The 24,040-nt window shown below is 37.8% G+C and overlaps 1 protein-coding gene across 7 annotated transcripts in view; it reads right to left on the minus strand.

Moving 5' to 3' along the window:
* Positions 1-7,172: 7,172 nt before the first annotated feature.
* LOC128864351 (bridge-like lipid transfer protein family member 1) overlaps positions 7,173-24,040 on the minus strand; it is a 52,130-nt gene continuing 35,262 nt past the window's right edge. For 4 of the 7 annotated variants that reach the window (XM_054103972.1, XM_054103970.1, XM_054103971.1 and 1 more), the window contains 17 exons: positions 22,761-23,072; positions 22,339-22,676; positions 19,519-19,651; positions 19,313-19,442; positions 19,115-19,236; positions 18,634-19,053; positions 18,318-18,549; positions 17,679-18,243; positions 17,513-17,599; positions 16,742-17,443; positions 16,560-16,682; positions 14,622-16,492; positions 13,318-14,479; positions 8,906-9,566; positions 8,627-8,833; positions 8,422-8,552; positions 7,173-8,352 (listed from right to left, as the gene is read on the minus strand). In XM_054103972.1, coding sequence (XP_053959947.1) covers positions 7,660-8,352; positions 8,422-8,552; positions 8,627-8,833; positions 8,906-9,566; positions 13,318-14,479; positions 14,622-16,492; positions 16,560-16,682; positions 16,742-17,443; positions 17,513-17,599; positions 17,679-18,243; positions 18,318-18,549; positions 18,634-19,053; positions 19,115-19,236; positions 19,313-19,442; positions 19,519-19,651; positions 22,339-22,676; positions 22,761-23,072 — 7,889 coding nt within the window. In that variant the 3' untranslated portion in view covers positions 7,173-7,659. The remainder of the gene's footprint in view (positions 8,353-8,421; positions 8,553-8,626; positions 8,834-8,905; positions 9,567-13,317; positions 14,480-14,621; positions 16,493-16,559; positions 16,683-16,741; positions 17,444-17,512; positions 17,600-17,678; positions 18,244-18,317; positions 18,550-18,633; positions 19,054-19,114; positions 19,237-19,312; positions 19,443-19,518; positions 19,652-22,338; positions 22,677-22,760; positions 23,073-24,040) is intronic. The other 3 variants (XM_054103974.1, XM_054103973.1, XM_054103969.1) reach the window with 1 other exon arrangement.

The following is a 24,040-nucleotide window of genomic DNA, read 5'->3' on the forward strand; positions in this document are numbered from 1 at the left end:
TAATACTTGGTCGCACCGCCTTTCGCCTTAATTACCGCTTTAATACGTCTCGGCATTGATGTAACCAGGGTTTGCAACAATTCCTCCGTAATATCATTGTACCAAGTGTCCATTATAATGTTATCCAGGTCAGTTTTGTTCTTCGGCTTTTTTCAGCTGCCTGCTTCTTTACAATGGCCCAGAGGTTCTCAATTGGGTTTAGGTCGGGACTGTTACCCGGCCATTCAAATTGGACAATTCCGTTTTTTCCATAAATTCTTTTACCTGCAACAAAAAAGGAATAAATGATTGGTTTTTTGATTCGACATTTAAACAAAACACTCGGGAAATTTAACAAAAATCATAACTTACTTTGTGAGATCGGTGGCATGGCGCAGAATCACCCTGAAATATAACGTCCGTTCTTAAAGAATACAGCTCCTCAATGAAAGGTATTAAATGCCTATTTAAAATTGAAATGTAAGCATCTCCGTTCAACCGACCATCAATAAGAGTCAGTGCTTTCGTTCCGTCATAGCTGAAGCAGCCCCATACCATTCTACCAACTGACTGTCTTACAGTAGGCAGTATGCATCCAGTTTTATATCTTTCGCCAGATCTGCGCCTCACATGGTGCATACCATCCGATCCAAAGAGGTTAAACTTGAATTCATCCGAAAAAATCACATTCTTCCAGTTTTCATGAGTTTTGGCCCATCGGTATCGTTTTTGACGCATTTTTTCGTTCAAAAACGGCCTTTTTGAGGGAGTCTTCTTACAAAACCGGCATTTATCAATCTCCTACGCACAGTAGATGAATCTATTTCGACGCCAGTTGCATCCAAGAACTCCTTCCTGATGTCTGCCGAAGATTTGAAACGGTCCTGGATACACATCCGCTTAATCATCCGGTCTTCAGCAGGCGACGTCTTTTTCGTCGTCCAGATCCTTTCTTTCGCTCCGTTGAAGCCGTTTCTGCAAATTTCTTAAAAAAATCGGCAACAGACGATTTGCTGAAGCCTACTTTAGCAGCAATTTGACGTAGGGACAATTTTTGCTGTTATGGTGCAATAATTTGCCCCTTAACGACAGCTCCCATTTGCTTCGATCTTGGCATATTTTTGATATAATATTAACACTTGCCACGTATCAACTATTTCACTTATTGGTTAAATTATGTTACAAATTAGTTCAAAACTGTTCTATTTATACACAAAAAAGCTACTTACCGCCAAGAAGCTTTATACTCAAGCTATAGAAATTAAAATAGGGTAAATTAGCTGTCCGGTTTTTTTTTCACAGGACTGTATATGACCCTTTAAAGCTTGAAAAGCACTTTCAAGCACTAAGAAACGCCTTTTCAAATTTGCGTGTAACTTCGAAAATATTCACCGGAACGATATTAAATTTTCTGTGTGTATTCTTAACCCTTCTCAACTTTTCTCTACAGATTTCATATTTATGAAAATGGGACCGAGAAAATTTATTTATATGATAATCCATATATCAAAGAATGTAACTGAAACTAAGAAAATTGTTTTGCGTGAATTTATAAACAATTACAGATAAACAAATTGAAAAAATCGTCTATTTTCAGGAAAAAATTCATTTTTCAACAAAGTACATAATGTATAAAGATGGGACATGATACTATAAGGTTTTTGGGGTTGCTGATTACGAATCTGAGGTCAGATTTGAGAAATTCAATATGGCGGACCCCAAAAACTCCCTAATATCAAACTTGGTGAGTATCCAACAAGTTTTCAAAAAATATGTCCGCCATTTTGTATCCGCCATATTGAATTTCTCAAATCTGACTCAAGGTTCGTAATCAGCGACCCCAAAAACCCCCTAATATCAAATTTGGTGAGTATCTAACAAGTTTTCAAAAAATAGGTCCGCCATTTTGTATCCGCCATATTGAATTTCTCAAATCTGACCTCAGATTCGTAATCAGCGACCCCTGAAACCCTTAAAATTACATGCAATCATAAAAGCGGTTGGTAAGTAAAATGTGTGCTACATTAAGAAAAAAAAAATAGAAAAAAAATCGATTTTTTGAAAATTCTAACTGTACGACGGGTGCCTTTTATATTTCGGGATTTGGCAACCCTGGTGTTGCAATCTGGCAACTGACACCTGTATCGCAAAGTTTGACATTTTTTGGCTTTTACGTACTCAGAACGTTTTGAAATACCAGCGCTATTTGTCTTGTTTACAGTAACTTAAAAGATTCATCTCGGTCCAAAAATGGAATTAAGTCGTGAACATTTTCGTGCGATTATTTTTTACAACTTTCGACGTGGATTAACTCAGCAACATTGCATGGATGAACTTAATTCATTTTTTGGCGATAAAGCTCCATCAAGGACCAGTGCACTATGGGCTGGCATCAAGGAAAAGCGGCCATAAATCGAAATCAAAACATTTTTTCGTGAAACTTGGTATATAAATGTTTTTGGGGTCGCTGATGTCGAATCTGAAATCAGATTTTAGAAATTCAATATGGCGGATCCAATATGGCGACCGAAAATTTAAAAAATCCATATTTTTATACAAATATTTGCATACATGGGTTTTCGAGGTCGCTGATTTCGAATCTGGACTCAGGATTTAAAAATTCAATATGGCGGATCCAATATGGCGACCGAAATTTTAAAAAATCAATTTTTTTATACAAATATTTGCATACAGGGGTTTTCGAGGTCGCTGATTTCGAATCTGGACTCAGAATTTAAAAATTCAATATGGCGGATCCAATATGGCGGCCGAAATTAAAAAAAATCAATTTTTTATACAAATATTTGCATAAAGGGGTTTTCGAGGTCGCTGATTTCGAATCTGGACTCAGAATTTGAAAAATCTTTATACCAAGCGCCTAAGTTGAAAATTCCAGCACTTTCATAAGCCTGTTATTAGCCTGCAAAGTTTGGTGAACATTTGCAGTTTCCAGAGCCTACCACGAGGAGGTTACAGGTTTAGAAGACTCCACTTTTATTTTTTTTTTATTTTTTTTAATTTTTTTTTTATTTTTTTTTATTTTTTCTTTATTTTTTAAATTTTTTTTTACGGTTTTTTGGTTTTTTTTTATTAAAACGATTTTTTTTTAAGATTTTTTTATTTTATATTTTTCTTAATTTGAAAATTAAAGATATTTTAGGAAAATAAAATTGATTTCAACTGAAAATATTTTTTTTTGCTTTTTTAAGATTTTTTTTTTTTAATTTTTTTATATTTTTATATTTTTTTTATGATTTACTTTTTTTTTATCTCTTTTGAGGAGTGGCCGTTACTCTTCACTTTGCGGAACCTCTGGTAATGCGAGTAATGCAATTACTGCAGATGGAAGAGGCAATTTTTTTCGTTTTTGTAGTCGTGAACTCAAGCTATGAGACGCTATTAGTGGATCTGAGGAATCCATAGAACGCAAGAACATATCTTGCATTGTAGCTTCTCGACTACATTTCCGACTGTGCCGCTCACGGTAACACTTATAATTTTTATTGCGGGCTTCAGAAGCTTCTTCTGCAAACATTCCTACAGGTAAAATACTATTTTCTATAATCGCAGAGCCGTGAATTAATATTTTATGAACCGTCGCAGGCATAAAATACCAATTGTAGTTCGCAACATAAATTCTTGCAGTCTGATGGCACAGTATATTGAATTTATTAGGATCTATCGGCAGATGGCAGGATAAAGCCATTAATATTATTGAAAAGTTGGTTACTAATTCTGTATTCAACTCTAAACAATTTGCAAAGACTTCTGAATTTTGAAAAGCCCGACGAGCTGAATTGCCATCATTACTGTTTCCGCAACCTCTATCCTTGGGCATGTCCACTTTCAATCCCAATTTCTTCCACAAAATATCTTGTATTTCTGCTTTTCTGCGCGAATATTCTTTTTTATCAACTTCGTTTGAGACTCTCCACTTTCTTATATTTTTCCTGTATGAAATATTTAAACAGCATTCCAAAATTTTAATCCAAGCGTGCAATGGACTTATGCCATGCTGCAGGGAGCCAGTAATTGGTAAGAAAACATCTGTCGCAATATTGGAAAGATCATTGAATTGTTTTGGTGTCGCGTGGCAAATTGGACATGACTGTGATGATGTTGTGTCAGTAAGTGCATTTAAAACTTTACCATCTATTAGAGTCATATGCAAAGAAAAATGTAAACGTATACGAAAATGTTGTACCTCAATTTCCAAGCACTCGAGCTTATTAATTTGTTCGTCCATTATTTGCTTTTGTGATTTAATAATTTCAGTAGTTTCTTTTATCCATTTAAGTGAAATTGGGCGACAAAATTTTTCAGATTGAGAAATAGCGTTGTTCCACAAAATGGTCCCATTTGACGTTACTAATCTTAAAGGAATGCATGTACAAGCAAGTAAATTTGTATCAACTTTTTCTACACTTGATTCAGAATAAGGTTGTTTGAATGATGGAAATCCACTGGTTCCATCAAACCCCCAAGAAAAAATAAAAACAGCTTCAATGTCGCAAAAATTAGACTTCTGTGCATATAAAAGTACTACTTCTTGCTGCAACTCGGCAATTCTTCTGGCAGTATGATTTAAAAGCGCTTGAAGATCGCACTTAGCTTCATTCTCATTTATTTGAATGAATTCTTTTAGAGGTCTACATTGCTCTTTAGCTTCTTTTAATCGATCGTAAGGAGGCCAAACATCAGCTCCGCTTAATTTTGTTGCTAACCTTATATTTGTATAAACTGATTTTGAAAGCCCATTATCGATCAAAAAAGCCAGAGCTTCTTCAGGAGATTTCACAATAAGTGAAAGCGTGGCTTTACTGGATTGCTTTATTTTCACGCAATACTCTGGGTTTTCTATGATTTTCTTCAAAACCGAACTTAATTCGCACTCCTGAGACTTTATTGCAGCTTGTCGTGCCGCCAATAATATTTTTAGAGGATCGTTTTCACATTGCTGGCTTATTTTTGCAATTGCCCGCCGCTTCGATCGATCTGACATTTTTTCAAATTCAACACATGGGCGACCACGTTTCAAGGAAGAAGAATCGGAACTAGACTTTATTCTTAATTCTGGAATGAGAAACTGTGAATTAATCCATTCGACATTTTTCTCTGTAAATGATTTATTATTTTTTTTGGTTTTTTTGTATTTAACCTTTCTTTTAGAAATAAGAGACGCAACCATCTTAACTAAACGCTTAAGATCCTCAGAATGTACCTTATTTTCTTCAATTAGTAATTTATTTAAAATATATTTTACACCGCTTCCTTTTTCAGCATCATTGGCATCTAAAATTTCCTTCTTCGTGAATGTCGCCATTATAACGAAACAGCTTTGATTAAATTGCATTTAACAATGAGCCGACCAACTAAGTTTCGAATTTTCTGAAATTTATTTTTGATTTAATGCCTACTATGTTGTTAGAAGCAAAATTCTAGACATTTAAAAAAACCTTCCCCCAATCAGAATTACGTTCTCCCAACGATTTTTTTAATTTATCATGGCTACTTTGTTACTTTTGTAATGTAAACAAAAAAAACATTTCTATTGGCTGTGTAACGATTTTTTAAAAATATTTTTAATATATCAAAAATGACTCAAATCTGTCAATTCAGTAAAACGTTATGGGCATTTGAACATAGACACAGTACAAAAGCTGTTCAGAGCGCACATACGTTTTTACCGTTATCTCTGAAAATACTAAAAAGCGCACATTTGCGCATTAATAGGTAATAATAGATACTTCAAAGAATATTTTCATATTGAAATTTTGTTAATATCATGGAGTGCCAAAAGTTGCCAGCATTCGACGGCTAAAACTTTTTGGTAAAAAACAACATTTTAAGAATAAAATTAATTTTTTTTCGTCAAGTTCCTTTATTTCAAAGCTTTTTCAGTATAATCTGTGTTGGAATATTCTAACTGAATACAAAAACGTAAAATTTACCAAAAATATTTTGAGCGATATTCGAATTTCGCACTGTTTTTAACTATATGACCAAGTGCAAAAAAAGCCGAAGTATGAATGGTTATCGCCCTTTAATGGCAAAACTACTAAACGAAATTCTCTGAAATTTTGCTCATAGCTGCTCTAAAGTGTATAGATATCAAAAATATACTCCATTGGTCCCAGTTCCAAAACCGACTTTTGGCCACCTTTCTTGATGCCAGCCCATAGTGCAGTGTTTAACGATGGTATAGTGAATTCAATCGTGGTCGTACTTCACTCCAAGACGAATTTCGTGAAGGTCTTCCAAAATCAGTTGTTGTTCTGAAAACCATTGATGCTGTACGCGAACTGATATTGCAAGATCGTCGTCTGACCTATAGTGAGATTGAGACAATCTTAGGCATTAGTGGGACCAGCATACATTCAATATTGCATAAACATTTGACTGTCAAAAGAATTTGTTCGCGTTGGATCCTACACAATTTGTCAATCGCTCAAAAAAAGGCTCGTGTCGATTGGTCGAAGGAAATGCTCAAAAAATACGATGGCGGGGCTTCGAAACACGTCTATGACATCGTGACAGGTGATGAATCATGGATTTACGCGTGTGAGCCCGAAAATAAACAGCAGCCGATTGTATGGGTGTTCAAGATGAACCAAATCCAACAAAAGTTGTTCGCGCACGAAGCACTTCCAAGCAAATGGTCGCCTGTTTTTTCGGAAAAACTGGACATGTCGCAACCGTACCACTAGAACAACGCAGAACAGTAAATTCTGAGTAGTACACAACCATTTGTTTGCCAGTTGTCTTCCAAGAAATTAGGAAAACCAATCGCCAAAGACGGATCACTCTTCACCAGGACAATGCGAGCTCTCACACTTCGGCTCAAACAACTGCATTTTTGAGCACCCAAAACATCTAATTAATGGGTCATCCGCCATATAGTCCTGACTTGGCACCGAATGACTTCTTTTTATTCCCGTACGTAAAAAACAAACTGAGAGGTCAACGTTTTTCGACACCTGAAGAAGCGGTTGCGGCATTCAGAATGCATGTTTTGGAGGTACCTCATTCAGAGTGGCAAAAGTGCTTCGACAATTGGTTCAAACGCAAGCAAAAGTGTATAGATCTTCATGGAGAAGATTGTTCTCTAATCCCGAAATATAAAAGGCACCCCTCGTATATAGCACTTTAAAACTGTTGAGGCACTCTATTTTTTTTAATTAAAAAAATGCGTATTCAATTTGTCACTTTATGTTTTACTGCATATTATTTATTCATTGAGTTTCCTCAGATGTATAATATTTGTTATAAGTATGTATGTTTTTTTTTATCGATTATTCGTATATACTAATTGAAAATTGCAATAAACTACAATTGCATTAAAATTTGACGCTTACACATTCTGCAATTTTAGAAAAACATAATCAACAATTTACTTATCACACTACTAAATTCCAACAAAATAATTATTATGCAAAAAATTTCGAAGAAAAATATTACACTTTCAATAATACTTTGAGTATTGCAAAAAAATAAGAAAAACTAATTCGCGCTAGTCATTTACAAAACTTCGCATATTCACATCATCACACATCAAACATACAAGACTAATTAAATCTTGCTCTACTGTTCACATTCTAATTAAATCTTTCTATACCGTTTACATTCAAATATGACCTAATATCTCGCTATTACTTAAATTATATTTAAATTAAGATTAAATTATTTTGACGATTTCGATTTTGGTGCATTATCCACTTTATTTTCTCGCACCATTGTCAGCAGCTGCAGCATCATCAGAGCTTGCACCTTATCCAAAGGATCCATGAAGCCGCGCTGCAACCACTTTGGTATGGTTGTGCGGGCATGCGCAAAACCAAGCTTATTCAATATATAGTCAATACCATATGGCTCAATAGATTTGCCTGCCCACGAGAGCAGTCGCACAGTCGGTTCTAGATGCCACGTTTGGCATTCAAAATGACGCCAATCACGCACAAATGATTCCAAATCTATAGGATTGCCATTTGTGCCGCCGCCACCATTGGCCGCATTCGACGTAGATGTGTTGCCAGTGGGCGAAGTAAGACCACCAACTGCTGCTGCTGTTGATGTTGATGGTGAAGTCGATGCAAATGTGGCAGCATCTTTAGTGTCAACACAAAAAGCAGCGGCAACATTCGTTTTGCTATTGCTGATGGAATGTAAACTGCTCTGATCTAATGTATTATTCGAAATGTTAATGGACGTATTACTGGAAGCAGCGAGATTAGTTGCGGAATTAATACCCGAATTGGACGATGACGATGCTTTATTTGCATCTTTGAGTATTTCGTCGGTGACATAGGGTTTTAATTGGCTCCTCAAGTTTTGTGACAAATTTGGCGAAGCGGCGCGTACCGACTGGGCGCCAATCTGATTGAAAAAAAAAACATTTTTTTAATAAAAATTGGAAGTTTGAGCAAGGATTATATGGCAACATACGACTTTTTCTTTCTCCTTAACATACGATGTTATCAAATCGTGCAGGAAGAAGAATGCATCGGCATCAACGGTCACAAATATATGATCATCGAATTCGGTTATGAAACTGCAGAGCACCTCTGGCTTAGTTTCTATGGGGGGCAATAAGGAAAAACATATTACAGGGGCTGTTTGAGTGCAATATTTGCTTTGTGGGTTTATTTACCTGTCGGTTCCGGCGTGCTTGCGCCTTGTCTATGTTCAGTCTTGAAGTTCAGCTGTAAACTGGGTAGCGCAAAAATAACCTCGCGGTTGTGATTGTGTTCCTGCGTTTTCGAGGAACTGCTTGCGCTAGCGCCTGCCGCACGCGTACGCTCTATAGAGTTCGAAGCAATCTCACGATCACGTTCCAATATAGGGAAACGATCAACCGCTATGATGTAAGTGTAATGTGAAAAAAGTAAAATAAAAGTCACCATTCATTGCCACAAGTTCAATTACTCACAATCAATTTCGCTATTAGCAAACGCATAGTGGAACCACTCGTTCAGCGTCTTGAATTGCGGCGGAAAGATAATGTTGCGTGTTATCCTGCTGACAATAGCCATGGAGTGATTTTGCTGCTGCACCTCAGTCGTTTGGCCCAAGCACGATGTGAGCGTCTGCGTTACAAACACGTCGTGTGTATCCTGTGCCTGATGCGCTTCCGTGGCAAAATTTATTGAGGGCGATTTTAAACTGAACAAAGCCCACGATTTTGACTTGAAGTTGATGCCGTGGAAGCAGGCCAGCGAAATGTTGTTACCGTGCAGTTCCACAGTACCACCAAGTACGTTGCCGTTGCGTGGTAGACGCGTCACCAAAGTCGGTACAACAAGACCGATGGCCTGCTCCAAAGGTTTCTGCCAGTGGCGATGATGCCGCGCATCGGTGTTGCTGAGGTCGGGCAGATTAGCGGCTACAGGATCAGCAGCGCCATTGGTGGTGGCTTTCTTCTTGTCGCGGTTCTGTCTGCGCTTCATGCTCGCATTGCGCTCATGCAAACGTGGCTCGAGGCTAGAAAATACGCGCTTCGACGATTTGAATTGCTGAGTGAAGAATTCTTCGAGTTTGTAATACATTTTTAGCAAATCAGCTGTGGTGGATTTCGAAATCATTATTTGAAGCTAAAGAAAATTGAGAAAGAAAAATTATTTATTACAATAAATCTACCTTATAAAAGCAACCTTTTATGAAACTGAAGCAGACAGGAAGGGCGACCTTTGCCAAGAACGAATCTTGGAAACGGCATCACACATAGATTATAAAATAGAGAGTTTTTTAAGCGCTAAATTTATCACACTTGGAATGAGATTGTTTGCGGAGGGGGTTTAATTTTAAAGCTTCCTTTTAGCACATCTACTGTGGCGGTCAAAATAATAGCAGCGCGTCTTATAGTAAAGTTTCGACTATTTATTTATTAATTTCTTATTTTTGTACTTAATATTTAATATTTTGTGTTATTTTTTCCTTTTTTTTGTTTTTCTTCATAATTAAATATTTCTTTATATTTGATATTTTTTATTTTATTTTTTCTTTATTATTTTTTTATTATTTATATTTTTTAATCTTTATTTTTTTATTCTTTATTTTTTTTATTATTTATTTATTTTATTTTTTTTATTTTTTTATTATTTATTTTTTTTTATTACTTTTTTTTTATTACTGTTTTTTTTTTATTATACATTTTTTTTTTATTTATTTATTTTTTTGTTATTTTTTTATTATTAATTTTTTTTTATTATTTATTTTTTTTTATTATTTATTTTTTTTTTATTATTTATTTGTTCAGTTAAAAAAATTTTTTTTTTAATTTTTTTTATTTGTTATAAAAATATAGTTCATACTACAACAAAACCATAAAACTCAAATTTTCAAACTTTGTAGAAAATCAAAAGAAAATCCTTTTTTACTTAATATTTTAATATTATATGTTTTTTTATTCTTTTATTCTTAATATTGAAATATTTAATTTTTTTTTATATTATTTTTTGTTATTTTGTTTTTTATTTTTGTTTTTTTTTTCTTAATATTTAGAAAATTTTTTTTTTGATATTTAAAATTTTTTTTTTTTTTTTTTGTTATTTTTCCGTTTGTTTTATTTATTTTATTTTTTATAAAAATATAGTTCATACTACAACAAAACCTTTAAACTCAAATTTTCAAACTTTGTACAACATCAAAAGAAAATTATTTTTAGTTGAAAATATTTAGAAAAATTCTGGATATGCGGGTTTGTAACCTATTCAAATTTGGTAGAATGTTTTTGTTGTCGTTATTCGAATATAAAAAAAACTTACCAAAAGAAATAAATTAACAAAAAAAACGTATCAAAAATCTACCCGAATTTTGCGTCACTCTAAACTTTCTCTTAAGGGGCTATACAAATTTATATCCACAATTTTTCTGACAACTCTGACTAAAATATTTTAAATTTCAATGAAAAGTTGTTAGTTTTTTTTTTAATTGTGTACAAAGTATGGTTTTCATTGTAGTATGAAATATATTTAAGAAAAAAATAAATAAATAAAAAATAAATAACAAAAAATGTAAAAAATTAATTAAAAAATAAATTACACTAAACAGAAAAAAATAAAAAGATTAAATAACAAAGAATAAAAACCCAATGGGTACTTGATAATTTATAGCGCTGCTATTATTTTGACCTCCACTGTATGTGAAAGGTATTTCTCTTTTGAAGGCTAAGTATTTAAGTTTAAGTGGTATTTAACGCAATTTCTCCCCGATAAAACTTAAATTCGACTCATCTGGAATATATACAGGGTGCATATAGTATTTAGAGACGTGTACCTACACGTATATATGGCTATAACTTCCCGAAACCACTGTTTTTCGTTTGCTCTTTTTCAAATAAGACATGGAGGACTACAACTTAACTCATAAATGAAGAGACATGCAGTTATCATCGCTAGAGGTGCCAATCACACCGATTTAGAAATCTCGACTTTTCTTAATTGCACCCCGTTCATTCGTTCATCAGGTTCGCCGTGTATTACAAGCATCGGGTGGCAATGCAGAATCTGTTGAAAAACGCGAAAATTATGATACGAGGAACGTTCTGACACTGTTTGTTCTGCAGAATTTATCAAACAATCGATCATTGACGAGAACCGTTCAAAATCAATGAGAGCCCTTGCGAGTGGTCTTATGCGTCGAGTTGTCGTAATACACAGAAGACATTTCATGTCGGCGGCGCAAACACGAAAACAGCAACTCATCCAATGAAAACGCCTTCCAACAAAATCAAATACCCTGAAGCGCCTAAGATGTTATAATTTTTTTCTGACGAATTTGTAGGCAACAAAAGACTTATCTTGTCACCACACTTCTTTACTCAATGATTTCGCGTGAATTCTGCTGCATATATGGAAGTTCTAGAGACGGCAGTGAAACCCTGAATTGATAGTGTACGCGGTGACAGCCCATACATCTTTCACCAGCACTCTGCTCCTTGTGTGATGAAGTATCAATATTATGCAAATAATGATAATGGACTTGAGATGGGCAAATGTCTGCTGAAGTTTCAATCATACGATGGATTTAAAAATTTCCATGATTTTGTTGTTGGAAACTCTCTCTCCGAACGGACCTAACCTCATAGCATTGTTTATCATAGAAAAATATACGTACACTAATGGATAATAAATTAGGTGCGCTGTTGATACTGTTACCAATTTCGGCTATTTTTCTTTTGTTTATTTAATGTCTGTTTATTATTTATTTTTTATAAAAGTTTAGCTGACAATCCAACAACTTTGTCCAGAAATTATGCAAATTTTGCCAATTTTCACCAATATTTCAAAACTTATAATCCGAATCAAATGTCGCACACTTATTTTATTATCCTTCAGTGTAAGCATATTTTTAAGGGGGGGGCCTGATTTAGAGGCTTCAAAAAATCGATTTTTTTTTTGCATAAATGTCTTCCCAAACTATCCAAGAATGTGTCCTCAAAATTTCAGGAGCAAATTCAAAATATTTTCGAAGTTAGAAAAGAAATTGTGAGCAAGCGTCGAGCAGGTATACGAGCGGCCGGATCGCCCGAAATGCGATTTCTCGGTTTTTTATTTTTACGATTTTTCCTAATTGGCGGGAAAGATAGGGAAAAAGTTAAACGTCTTATCGAAACGAGATAACACTGATTGTATTCGGAACTAAATTCTCTTCTAGTTGAATCTAAAAAACCTTAAGAAAGTTATGATTAACCCACTAACCCACAACCTAAAGTGAATTTGTTTAAAAAAAAAATGAATTTTTTTTAATTAGCGAAAAATTGTTGAATTTCTCACTTTTTGTTTAATTTCCTTGGTTTAACTAGAAGCTATACTATACTAAAACAAACATTTTTTTGTGTTTTTGGTTTCAGTTGAAATTTGCGACCTGCACCTTTCCCGCCGCACGACACATGCACACTCGAGGCGTCTCGGCAAAATGCTTGCACCAGGCATAATATGACACACATTTTAATGAAAAAATTTGAGAAGACTGTTGAAATATATAACAATAAAACCTGAAAGTTCCGTTTCATTCGAATATTTCTTTCCTTCCCAAAAAAATGCACGAAAAAATTGATTTTTTGAAGCCTCTAAAGCAGGCTCCCCCTTAAGTGATAAAAAATGTACGAAATACTACAATACCAAATTACTCATTTTATTTGGAAAGGTCAATGCTTAACAAGCAAATCAAATAAACATTAAAATTGCTGCTGACACGCTTAAGAAAAATATACATACAGCTCTGGTCAACTGGTTCATGCCAATAAAGATTAGTAATTAACTAACTCTATTGCGGTGGATACGCCCGCCAATAATTTTGAAAGGGATTATAGTAAAACAATAAATAAATGTAAATTCCTACCTGATCCCAAGATAGATCGCCATGTATGAAGATGATAGCTCGAGGCTTAGTGGTGTGGACGCCCACAGTCACCGCACTGCCACCATAATCTGTCGTTGTCAACGCATTAATCGACGTCTTCCATTCGTCTTTCATTGCTGCCGAAAACGAACTAATACGCGTCATTAATACCGATGTGCCCATATAGTCGAGTCGTAGCTCCAAAGCCATAAAACTCAAACGTATGGTGTGGTAAGGTTCCACACCCGATTCTTCCTTAATATGGAAGCGCGTATTGATTTTATTCACTTCAAAGCTACCACCGACTATGCCACCTTTGGCGTCCAGCGACGAGCCACCCAAATATATACCAATATACATATTTTTATAGCCAGTACTGCCAATAGAGAGCCTGCCATCCGACTGGAAGTCCTTGGTCAACCACACCACGTTGCCCATCACATTGCCCATATTCATCTGTACATTTAATTTGGTGAAATTTACAGCGAATAAAACCAGCGTCTCCCAAGCGGTAATTTGATTTTTCTCCGAAGGTGGTGTGCTTGAGGAATCCGCACTTGAAGATTTGCCCAACGAGCGTAGTTTACGTACGGCACCCGTATGTGACGACTGTTGTTGTGGAGATGTTTGCGAATCGAAATCGAGTCGCATTTTGTCCTTGCCATAAAACGCCTCTACAGGTGACTTTGCACATTCATAGCCGGGTATCTTGCAAGCGCCACTGCTGCCGCTGGCATCTCTGGGGGTAGATGGTGTGCCAGTGGGTGTGGCAGGCTCTGTGCCGGCCATGTGTTGCATGCTCAAATCGCCAAGGAAGAGTCGACGCACTATGCGACGTCGGTACCAAGCCTTTGGAAAAGCTAAGATCTCGGTTAGACGACGCATATCATACTTGAAGGAAGCGCTGCCAATATCAACAATAGTCGAAAAACGTATGACCGCGCGCGACTGATCCACGGCACGTTTGCTCATAACAGCTGGCTCAACATACACTTTACGGCAACGCGTCAATTGGAATTTCACAAATTCCACATTTATGCTCAAAGAATCTTTGCGCTCGCTATCGGAGAGCGGTGAGAATTGGGCCTCTTTGACATTAGTTTTCTTACCGCCGTAAGGATGGAAGATATAGACATTGAAATCGGCCAGACAACCGGTCACACTACAAAGAAGACAAAATAAATTAGAAAGAAATCATTACAAAGGCAGCCATGTTTAACTGTGTCATCTTCTGGCACAGCCGCACTAATCTTACCTTACCTAACCTAACCTAAACTAAGTGAGCTAGCAGTGAAACGGCTTACCTTAAGCCACCAGTGGGCATTTTATCCTTTTCTACTGTGGTTTTGTCCAGCGCATGTTCCTGCTGTGCTGGCTCCTCATCGCCCGAACGCTTAGAGCTGAATACTATGTCCAAGCTGGGCAACTGCAACATACACTCCACACGCGATACCGGTAAGCAGGAGAAGCGGAAGGTGGATGGTTGCATGTGAAAGTACACAATAACATCCACAGGGAACGATGCGTAGGTAACATAATTCGTTGGCAATATGTCCAAGTTAACCGGGTTCGCTGAAGGTGTTTGCGCACCACCAAGATCTGGCACTTTGGTCGGTATCGGCTCTAAAGTCTGCTCTAAGAACTCCAAAATATGTGGCGATATAATGGTTTCCTCAGGGATACTTTGTAGCGTCATCCAGGCAAACAACGACGCCCGTTTGCTGCCCATACGCCGTGCGGTTGAATGATGGCTTTCGCCACTCACGCTGCGTGTATTATCCGCCAAATCATTCATTGTACGTGACTGATAGTGCAGTTTGACATCCAAGCCGGGAATGTGGAATATTGTAAGATCAGACAACATTGCATTGCTCGAGGTGTTGTAGCGCAACTTGCTTTTATCGCGTTGACGCCGTGATGGCGTGGGACTGCCCCAATCATTGCCAAGACTACGCTCACGTTTATGTGTCTTCACCGTTGTTGGGCCACTTAAAACTAAACGATCCTCGGTAGATTCTTTGGTGTGCAGCACACATTTCCCCGAATTGACAAGTACTTTAATATCCAGTTCAAAATCGATATTAGGTTCTTGCTGCTTCTGTGGGTAGCCATGCTTTTTGCGCATTTCCACCGAGGTGCCGTCAATATCCATTTCACTTGGCGTCGATTCACCGTGACCTTCCTGTGTGCGCCAATCAATATCTTCACTGTCCGTGTCAGCATTGGGTAGCGAGGTCTGACGCATCGATTCGGAGAAGGTTACACGATTGGCAGGGCACGTTTTTAACGAAGCGCTTCTTGAGTGCCCCGAAACTGGGGTGCTCTGTAAACTGGAAATTTCATCATTAGAAGCTATGGGATCCAAGCGACGCCCGGTATAGGGCCCGGGCATCAGACTATCATCTGCAGGTTCGCGATTTCCTGAGGAGCCTATGAATGAATAAGAGCGACTGGAAGTTTTCATTGGACGTCGCAAAGAAGGGCGCTTCCATTTCTGAATCATATCGCGACGAAAGTATTTGTAACAAATCGCTTGCAATTCCTGCAAACGACGCTCTTCATGCGCAACAGTATTATGAGAAGCACCTAGCGTGCGCAAATCGTTAATAATTTTCAATTGCTCAGCCATTTCCTTTTCCATCATAAAAGAACGCTTCTTCGAATCGATGGTCGGATCGAACACGAACGATGGCAGATTATCAAATTCACGACGGCGCACGTAGGTGTCCCGGCAACTGTGATCGCCTTCGTCGCTATCCGGCGATTCCATGTTGGTATCGTCCTCCTCAAAACCCGTCAACATTGTAAGCGTGTGACCGAGTGAGGAGAGTTGTTTGCCGATATTTATGTCGAGATGTATGTCCACACCTTCCATTTGCCACTTCACATTGAGCAGCCATTTGGCGTTTTCCATTTTCTTAGCAGCAGTGGTGCGCGAACAAACCTCATAAGTGCCCTCAGAGACGACACACACATTCATAATGGGCTCATTGGCGTTTGGTTTCCAATCGTCAAGTGTGGTTTCGAAGTCATCAGCAAACCTTAGACACAAGCCTTGAAATTTGCCTTTAGATACAAGCGAGCCGGAGTTACAAGCGGATATAATTGTATTTTCTAGGGTAATCACAACAGCGCCTTTGCTTTCGAAGTCATGAAAAGAGCGAGTGCTCCAGGGCTATTGAAAATATATTTAAATTTAAAATCAGTTTTTATAAAATTTGACAAAAGCTGATTTTTCTTACATTTGCCGGTTGATTTAATGGCACACATATGCCCATATCCTCCACGGTCAACTGTAGAAACAATGTAGATAAATTGGATGCGGCAATATTGCTTATCTGCCCAAAGGCTACCCGGTCAAAAGTCTGCGTTTAAAAACAAGCGTATGAAAATAGTGTAACTTTTAAAGCTCATCACCAATTACCTGTGAGTTTTCATAACTCAAGTTGGCCCGCTTCTCCGCCCAATATTCATAAGCATTCTTATAGTTCAACCACACCAAAATAGCCTTGTCTACAGCGATCGGCTGTATGTAGAGCAGTGGACGCTTTAGCTTCAACAGCACCAATTCTTTGTCTTCATTCAACAACTCATCTTGGAAGGCGTTACGCAAGCCGATGGTCGTGTGGAAGAATGCGTACTGCTGAAACTCCGGTTCCGCTTCATCGAAAATTACGTTGCGTATAATTTGGCCAAGCGAGAGATTGAAATCAATGTGTGCCTTGCCAAACATTTTACGATCATTGCCTTCACCCAAATTCTTAACACGATTGGACAAATGCAATTCCAGCGTACCAGTCTCAAAGCGCACCGCTGACGAACATGGTGTTGTAGCGGTCAATTGTATGCGCTTCATTGATATGTTGATGGAAAAGAGTATACGCTTCAGTGAGGACTCTTGTACGCTAGCTGTATCTACACTATCTTCGGACCAAAGCGGCACCGGTTTCTCACCGCCATACACTTTTTGTAGTACCTCATTGATTTCGCGCATGAAAACCTTCTGCACAAACACTAAATGATTAAGCAGATCGGTTGTTAAGCAACGCTCGAATTCGCCAATCTCTGCTGAGGCATTCACATAGCCACCGCGACGCAATATAATACCCTCGACGCGCTCTGTCTCCTAGTAAGTAATAAATCACAAGATAGGTAAAATTTGAAAAGTTTTGGTTTTACACGCCTGCATGCGTACCTCTTGTCGATGTTCAGGTATATATTCAGCGCTCACGTGCACTGGAGGCAGCGCAATGCAAGCCTCCGATGGCAAATTCATCTCATTCTACAAAAAACAAGCAAATATGTAAATCCACTCTACCGCAATTGATTGAATAAAAGTGTGAGGGAATATATCTACTCACCCGCACCTGTATTTTCGTATTGAAGCTGAGCGTATGTGTCGGCAAATCAATAACGAATTTCGCGCGATTACCCGTCACACCCGTCGAACTGACACAATTCATGCGATATTGCGCTTGTAGCGAAGGCAATAGTGCTGCGTTTATCGACAAGCTATGCAGTAGAATATTGAACTGCATGACCAACGGCTGCAGTAGGCCATTTTGCTGCGCTGGCACTTTATGAGGTGGTACGTGTTTCTTTTTGGGTTGCTGTTGCGGTTGTGTTTTCTCCTTCGCATCGACGTTTTTGCTGGCGGCGCGTGAATGATATGGAGATTCTGGTTCGTCTGGATTGTGCGTACGCGACGCAGAACGGCCAGAATTCCGTCCAACACGGAGCTCTTGCAGTGTAGAGCTGAGTTGTTTCGAACTACGTGTCATCATGCCGTGAAGTGCAACGGGATGTTGTGGTATTTCGATGTTCACAGGACCGATGGAGAGCAAGCCGCTATTCTTATCTTTGCCGCGCTTTGTCAGACTGGAATAGAGTGTTTGACACTTGCCCACAGTCACTTTCACCACAGTTCTATACAAAATAGAGAAATTAATGTTGCGTTTAAGTTATAGTTACTTCAAAAACAGCAGCGCTAATCGACTTACTGTTGATTTGGTGCAACACCCTCCAAAAGTACAATCATAGTGCGTCCTACCTGCCCCGTTAGTGAGCATTCTAGTGAGACTGGGCGCGCTTTTTTACGCCAAGTAGCGCTGCCATTCAATGTAGTGATTTCAGCTTCCAGTTTTAAGCCACTCAGTGTCGCCATTAAACGCGTCTTGTGAATTTTCGCAACACCAAAGACAACTAAGCGCGTCTTTTCTTGCGACAGGGTCTCTGCGATAGGAAATATATAGTAGCGTATATTTTAATGGCTCACATTTTTTGCAATATACAAAAATCAACAATAACTACACTTACCCACAAGTTCACGATGCTGCGGCAAAGGCGTTGGCGCACTCGTAGCATCGTCTTCGTCGTTGCGCGTATCCTGCCGCATATAGCCGCCCACAGGAGTTTTCTTTACGCCATATTTAGCAGCATCGTGCGCCTCATTAGACATAGAGCTGCGCTGCACCGTCTTTGTTTCAGGCATTGTGCCATACAGCTCTAGCAAATTGTAAATTGTTTTCCAACAATTTGGCGTCTGCAGCAACGGCTGGATGTCACTGAAGCCATTTTTGGTTATTGTATTATAGTCACCGCTAACGCTCGTTGCACAGGCGCCATTAAGCGAGGCCTTGGACTCCAGCGATAATTTGAACATATGCTGCTCACCTACTGAAGTGGTGGGGCTATCGCGTAGTGGCGAAGAGTTGGCCTCATTTAGATTGGTGTAGCCTGAGGAGTTACGAGTAGACGGGTTAAACTTGTGCAGCATTTTTAAAATAATGAAACTTACCTAGTTTTCCTTTAACAGACTTGCCAGTTGAGCGTAATTTCTGGGCGAAACTAGATGGTCGATTTCTGGCATTTGGCGATGGGGTTAGCTGTATTAAAGGGCCAATGCCACTGGGACGCACTCTGTATTGTTTCAATAAGCGATTAATTTGTAAGTTTTTGTATGAAATAACATTTATCATAATTTCAATAGTCTCACCTGCCGCCTATGGGATGTGTCATGGATATCATTTCATTGAACTTATCATAACGTTCGTCAGAGGAGTTCTCGGCATGTGCAAAGCGATCCGATACAGAACCGAAAGGCGCAATATCATTCGGTTCTGAGGCTAAAATGTGAAAAAGCATTGTCTTAGTGGCCTTAATTTTTATTTTTTTTATTTTTTTTTTTTTTATTTTGCTCACCTAAGCTGCATTCATCTTTGGCATGCGACCTCCTAGTCAAATCCGGTTGCTGATGAAACTCATTTTGCGCCTCCTTAACATTCTGATACATGTTTGTGATTTGATGCAGTAGACGCAATAGAGGCATGTTGACCTATGGTATATGCGGAAATATTTCGTTATATATTCTTGATGTTAATTACACATAAGGTCACTAAAATAGGTACGCTGCCTTTATCTATCGATTGGCCTGAACCGCTCGGAAAAATTTAAAGCTATTATTGAAATTTCGCCTTTTCTACAAATGGCATCACTGCTACGTAGGGAATTTAAAAGACCTGTTATATTAAGTCGCGTTATTGGTTGCACAGATGCGGTTATTTTCGTAAAGCGTAGTTTTGTGTGGCCACTAAAATAGGTACTAAGGCATTTTAACTAAGTGAAAAGTATTGAATGTAACGTAAGTAGCGAATTAGGTTGTTCGTTTTTAATTAATATTTAATAGAATTATTTCAAAGATGGGTCGTGCGCAGTTGACGAGCAGATTGTCAGTTTGTCAGGCTTATTTTCAGTCTTCGAAAACAAAAAAATTGGTACAAATTTATCGCTGAGTCGCTCGAGACCGTTGAACAAATTTTTTTGTAATTGCCTTTAAGGGGTAGGCAAAATTATAAAAAATTGGATTTTTTGTTTTTTTTTTGCTTTTTCTTTAAGGATAATATCTTAAAAATATCGTGTGAAAATTTGAAGAGACTTCTGGAGAAACGGGCGCCACACAAATTTGCTAAATTCAAGTCGAGACATGTTGTATTAATGATATGCTTTTATTTTTCTAAAATAAAGCAATTGACTAGGAAAACAAAAAAAAATTATTGAAAATAATCATTTTTTCGGGCCTCTGACTACCCCTAACCCCTTAAGCTAAAAAAATCCACATAACGACGTGGTGGTAAAAAGAAAACGACTTAGGTTAGGTCAGGTTGGTATGGTTGCCCAGGGAATGGGCACACTTGGACGAAGAAAGATTCGTGCTTTGTGATACCATTATAAAGTTGATGAGGTGAGAGAGGAAGAAAACGACTTGCTCTACTGATAATTTAATTGTGAATCCTGCCAAGAGTGGTCCCTTTAGGTCATCAAAGGTCATTGCAGCTGAAATCAACAACGCAGTATCAGCGAGAACGGTATCGATTGTACTTAGTTCTACCATAAGTTTTGTTACAAATTAAGTCCGTAATAGATATGAAGATATAATGCTTTGTTTGATGAAGTGAGTTTTATTTTATCACGCAAATATTAAAACAAAACAAAATAATTTTCATTCGAAATGGTCACCATTTGCTTTTACACAAGCCTTCAAAAGATTCGGCCATTTAGCTATTGCAGCACGCACGGTTTCCATGGATATTGACGTGGCTGCTCGAACCAAAGATTATTTGAGACTCTCCAAATGCCTGTGAGCTCTTCGACAGGCCACATTCTCCAATTCTGACCAAAAACTGTAGGAGGACTTCCAGACGGCCAATCTTCTGTGGCTATGAAACCAGGAATATTGCTTTTTAGCCACAGCTGCCTAGATTTTGCCTTATGGGCTGGAGCGGAATTTTGCTGGAAGATCAACTGCTTCACCACACCTTCAAAGGCATCCTCGTGGTACACTTTTGCCCCGGCCTTAACCCCTTTTTCGCAGAAATGAAGAGATGTAACGCCTTTACAAGACACTCCCCATCAAACCATTACGGCAGCTGGATGGTGACCACGCTTAACTCTTGGAACAACATATTTTGCGTCTTTAGAAGTTTTAGCATAGATTTTGTCATTTTGCTTATTAAAACCTTCTTCAACAAGTGAATATTTTCTCATCTGTGAAAAGAATATTTTCATGGCCGTTGACCGCGTGCCTCCGAAGAAGCCTCTTGCATCTGTCGAGTCGAATTTTCTTTAAGTGCCTTGTCAAAAGGTGATCAGTTGAGCGACGAAAGGCTTTCATGTGGAGATCCTCTCTAATTAGTCTTGTCATGGATCTGGTCGATATATTAATTTTCCTGAACATGATTTTCTGCTTTCTAAGAGGATTTTTGCGAATTCTTTCACGAACGGCTTTTAAAGCTGCACTGGAACCACGCGAGGACGACCACTTCTATCATTTCAGACGTTTGGGAAAAACGATTAATCGTGCCGTAACAAACATTCTCAAAATATTAAGTTTTTTCAGCAATTCCTAAATCTCACTTGCACTTTTACTACACTTTTGCAATGCAATCACTGGAAAGCGATTTTCTTAGCTCAACACTCCATTGTTAACAAGCGAAATTTGCCACGAAACTGAGTATAATTTATGAGTAGGCAATGCATACGAACAATAGCAAAAATAACGGAACTTTTTTCTGAGAATTTGTCACAGAATTTATGACAAGACTAAGTACAGCATGAACCTACCAACCAGGCAGAATAGCTCGTAAAGCTCCGTGGTTGAAACAAGTAAATTTAAGGAAGAGAAAAAGTTTTGCTCAAGAGCACAAGTTATGATGTGGAGCAGACGGTATGAAAAAGTGGTATTGCGTACTTTGGAGCGACGAAACAAAAATTCATTTTCACACTAAAATACAGACAAAAATTTATCTGATCATGGTATGATCAGTGTAAATGGTACTGTAATTCAATATATAAAACATTTTAATCATTTATTTAGAATTTTAAAAATATGGAGTGACAAGTACATGAAACAAGTACGGAATTTTCAATTTCACTGCTTAAAAAATTAGATTCGATCACGTAAATCATATTACGTATATTTGAGCTCAGTGTGGGTGTCATTTACATAACAATTCATTTACTTACTTGCTGTGAAATATAGCGTATGTTAAGGCTTAAGTTGATAACGGTGCTTGTGTGTTTTTTCAATTGCCTGCGCGACATATAAATAACATTTTGACGCGCCTGATCCACCATGCCATCGGACTTCTTCAACACCTCCAACTCAACACCGACACGTTCACACAAAAACAATGGCGTATCCATCATTATCGTTTGACGACCTGTGCCATTGGATTTCTTATTCAATTTGGAACATTTATTCTTCTTATCACCCGCTTCGCTAACCACAATATCGACACGTATCGAGTCAAAGGTGCCGATAAGCGAGAGATTGGTGCCGAAATTCTCCAAGGATGAAATGTCTGCAATGGTTTTAATTGACCAACAGTAAAATAATATATAATAATATATTTGGTTTTTAAAATGTATAAATTAATAATAATTACCCGCATTGGCAAATTTGTTGATCATCTGTTGCGGCATTACACCCAAGCATGTGAGCAATGGCTCGAAAATCAAATGCGCATCGAGCAGTTTTATTGAGTCCTGCAAAATGCCACCACGTGTATGGCCCACACCGGGTACTTTCACCGGCGCCGGCCGTATTATCTCCTTTTCAACAGAGTTATCCTTCTTTTTATTCTCCTGTTGTTTGGCCATCCAGAAGTACAAGTCCTCCTTTTGATTCTCTGGTCCAAGCCAAAATTTATTTACTGAATTGCTAGAACTCAATGAACCCTCCTGCAATGCGCCATACTCTGAAATTTTCAAATGGGGATTTATATGACATATTTGCCAAAAATATTTAATATTGGGTTCTCTAAAAAGTTCAGTAACAAATTACCAATAAAGGGTTTTTCAATAAGGGCGGGTAGATGTTGAAATGGAATAAAATGGTGTTTGCTGTGTGGCACGTAGAGCCGTCCTGCTGGAACCACAAGTCGTCTAGGTCCATATGGTTCAATATGGGTCATAAGAAATTGGAAGGGCCACCACGTCTACCGAAAAATGGGCGCAATGCGCGCAACGTTTGCGTTAATGAACACTTATTTTGATAATAAAGTTTTATCATTTGAACGTGCTGTTCAATCGTGTAACTTGCCATGATGATTTGGCATAAACAACTGAATAATAAACAAAAGATTTAACAGATGTCACCAAAACAAAATGGCTGCCACAGGGCGCCAAAATCGACCCGCGCCAAGTGAAAAACCCTTTATATTGTAACTCGGGCATAAATCAAATGACTTGGACAATCGGATTATTTAGTAAAAAATATTTGCATTTCAATACGAGGTGTGACTATTTAAGATCGAAACTAACGTTGCTTTAGAAGAAGTGTGTGTGGGCCAAACGCCGGCAACTCTTTTAAAAGCAGTACTTTTCTCATTTGCAACAAATAACTATATCTGTAGACTTATTTGACATTATAGTTGTTATTGTTATTTTTTTTTTTTTTGCTGTGTTTAAAATTTTAAGTGTAACTTTAGACCATAGATAGAGACAAAACGCCGACTCAATGCATGCTAAGAAGTTACTAGTAAATAATCAAGTAAACAGTTTAGGTTGACTACCTTATTCAGCGGGTCCCTTCAAGATTTGGATGCATTTTTAACGATGAAAAAGAGAGAGGCTTGCGTTCTGAAGGAACTACCAGAAGAGGATGTCCAGAACATTTCTAAACGATTGAAAATTTATATGGCGCCTTGGAGAAGATTGTCATATT

Source organism: Anastrepha ludens, chromosome 5 (genome assembly GCF_028408465.1).
Source record: "Anastrepha ludens isolate Willacy chromosome 5, idAnaLude1.1, whole genome shotgun sequence".
In the NCBI taxonomy this organism is placed as follows: Eukaryota; Metazoa; Arthropoda; class Insecta; order Diptera; family Tephritidae; genus Anastrepha; species Anastrepha ludens.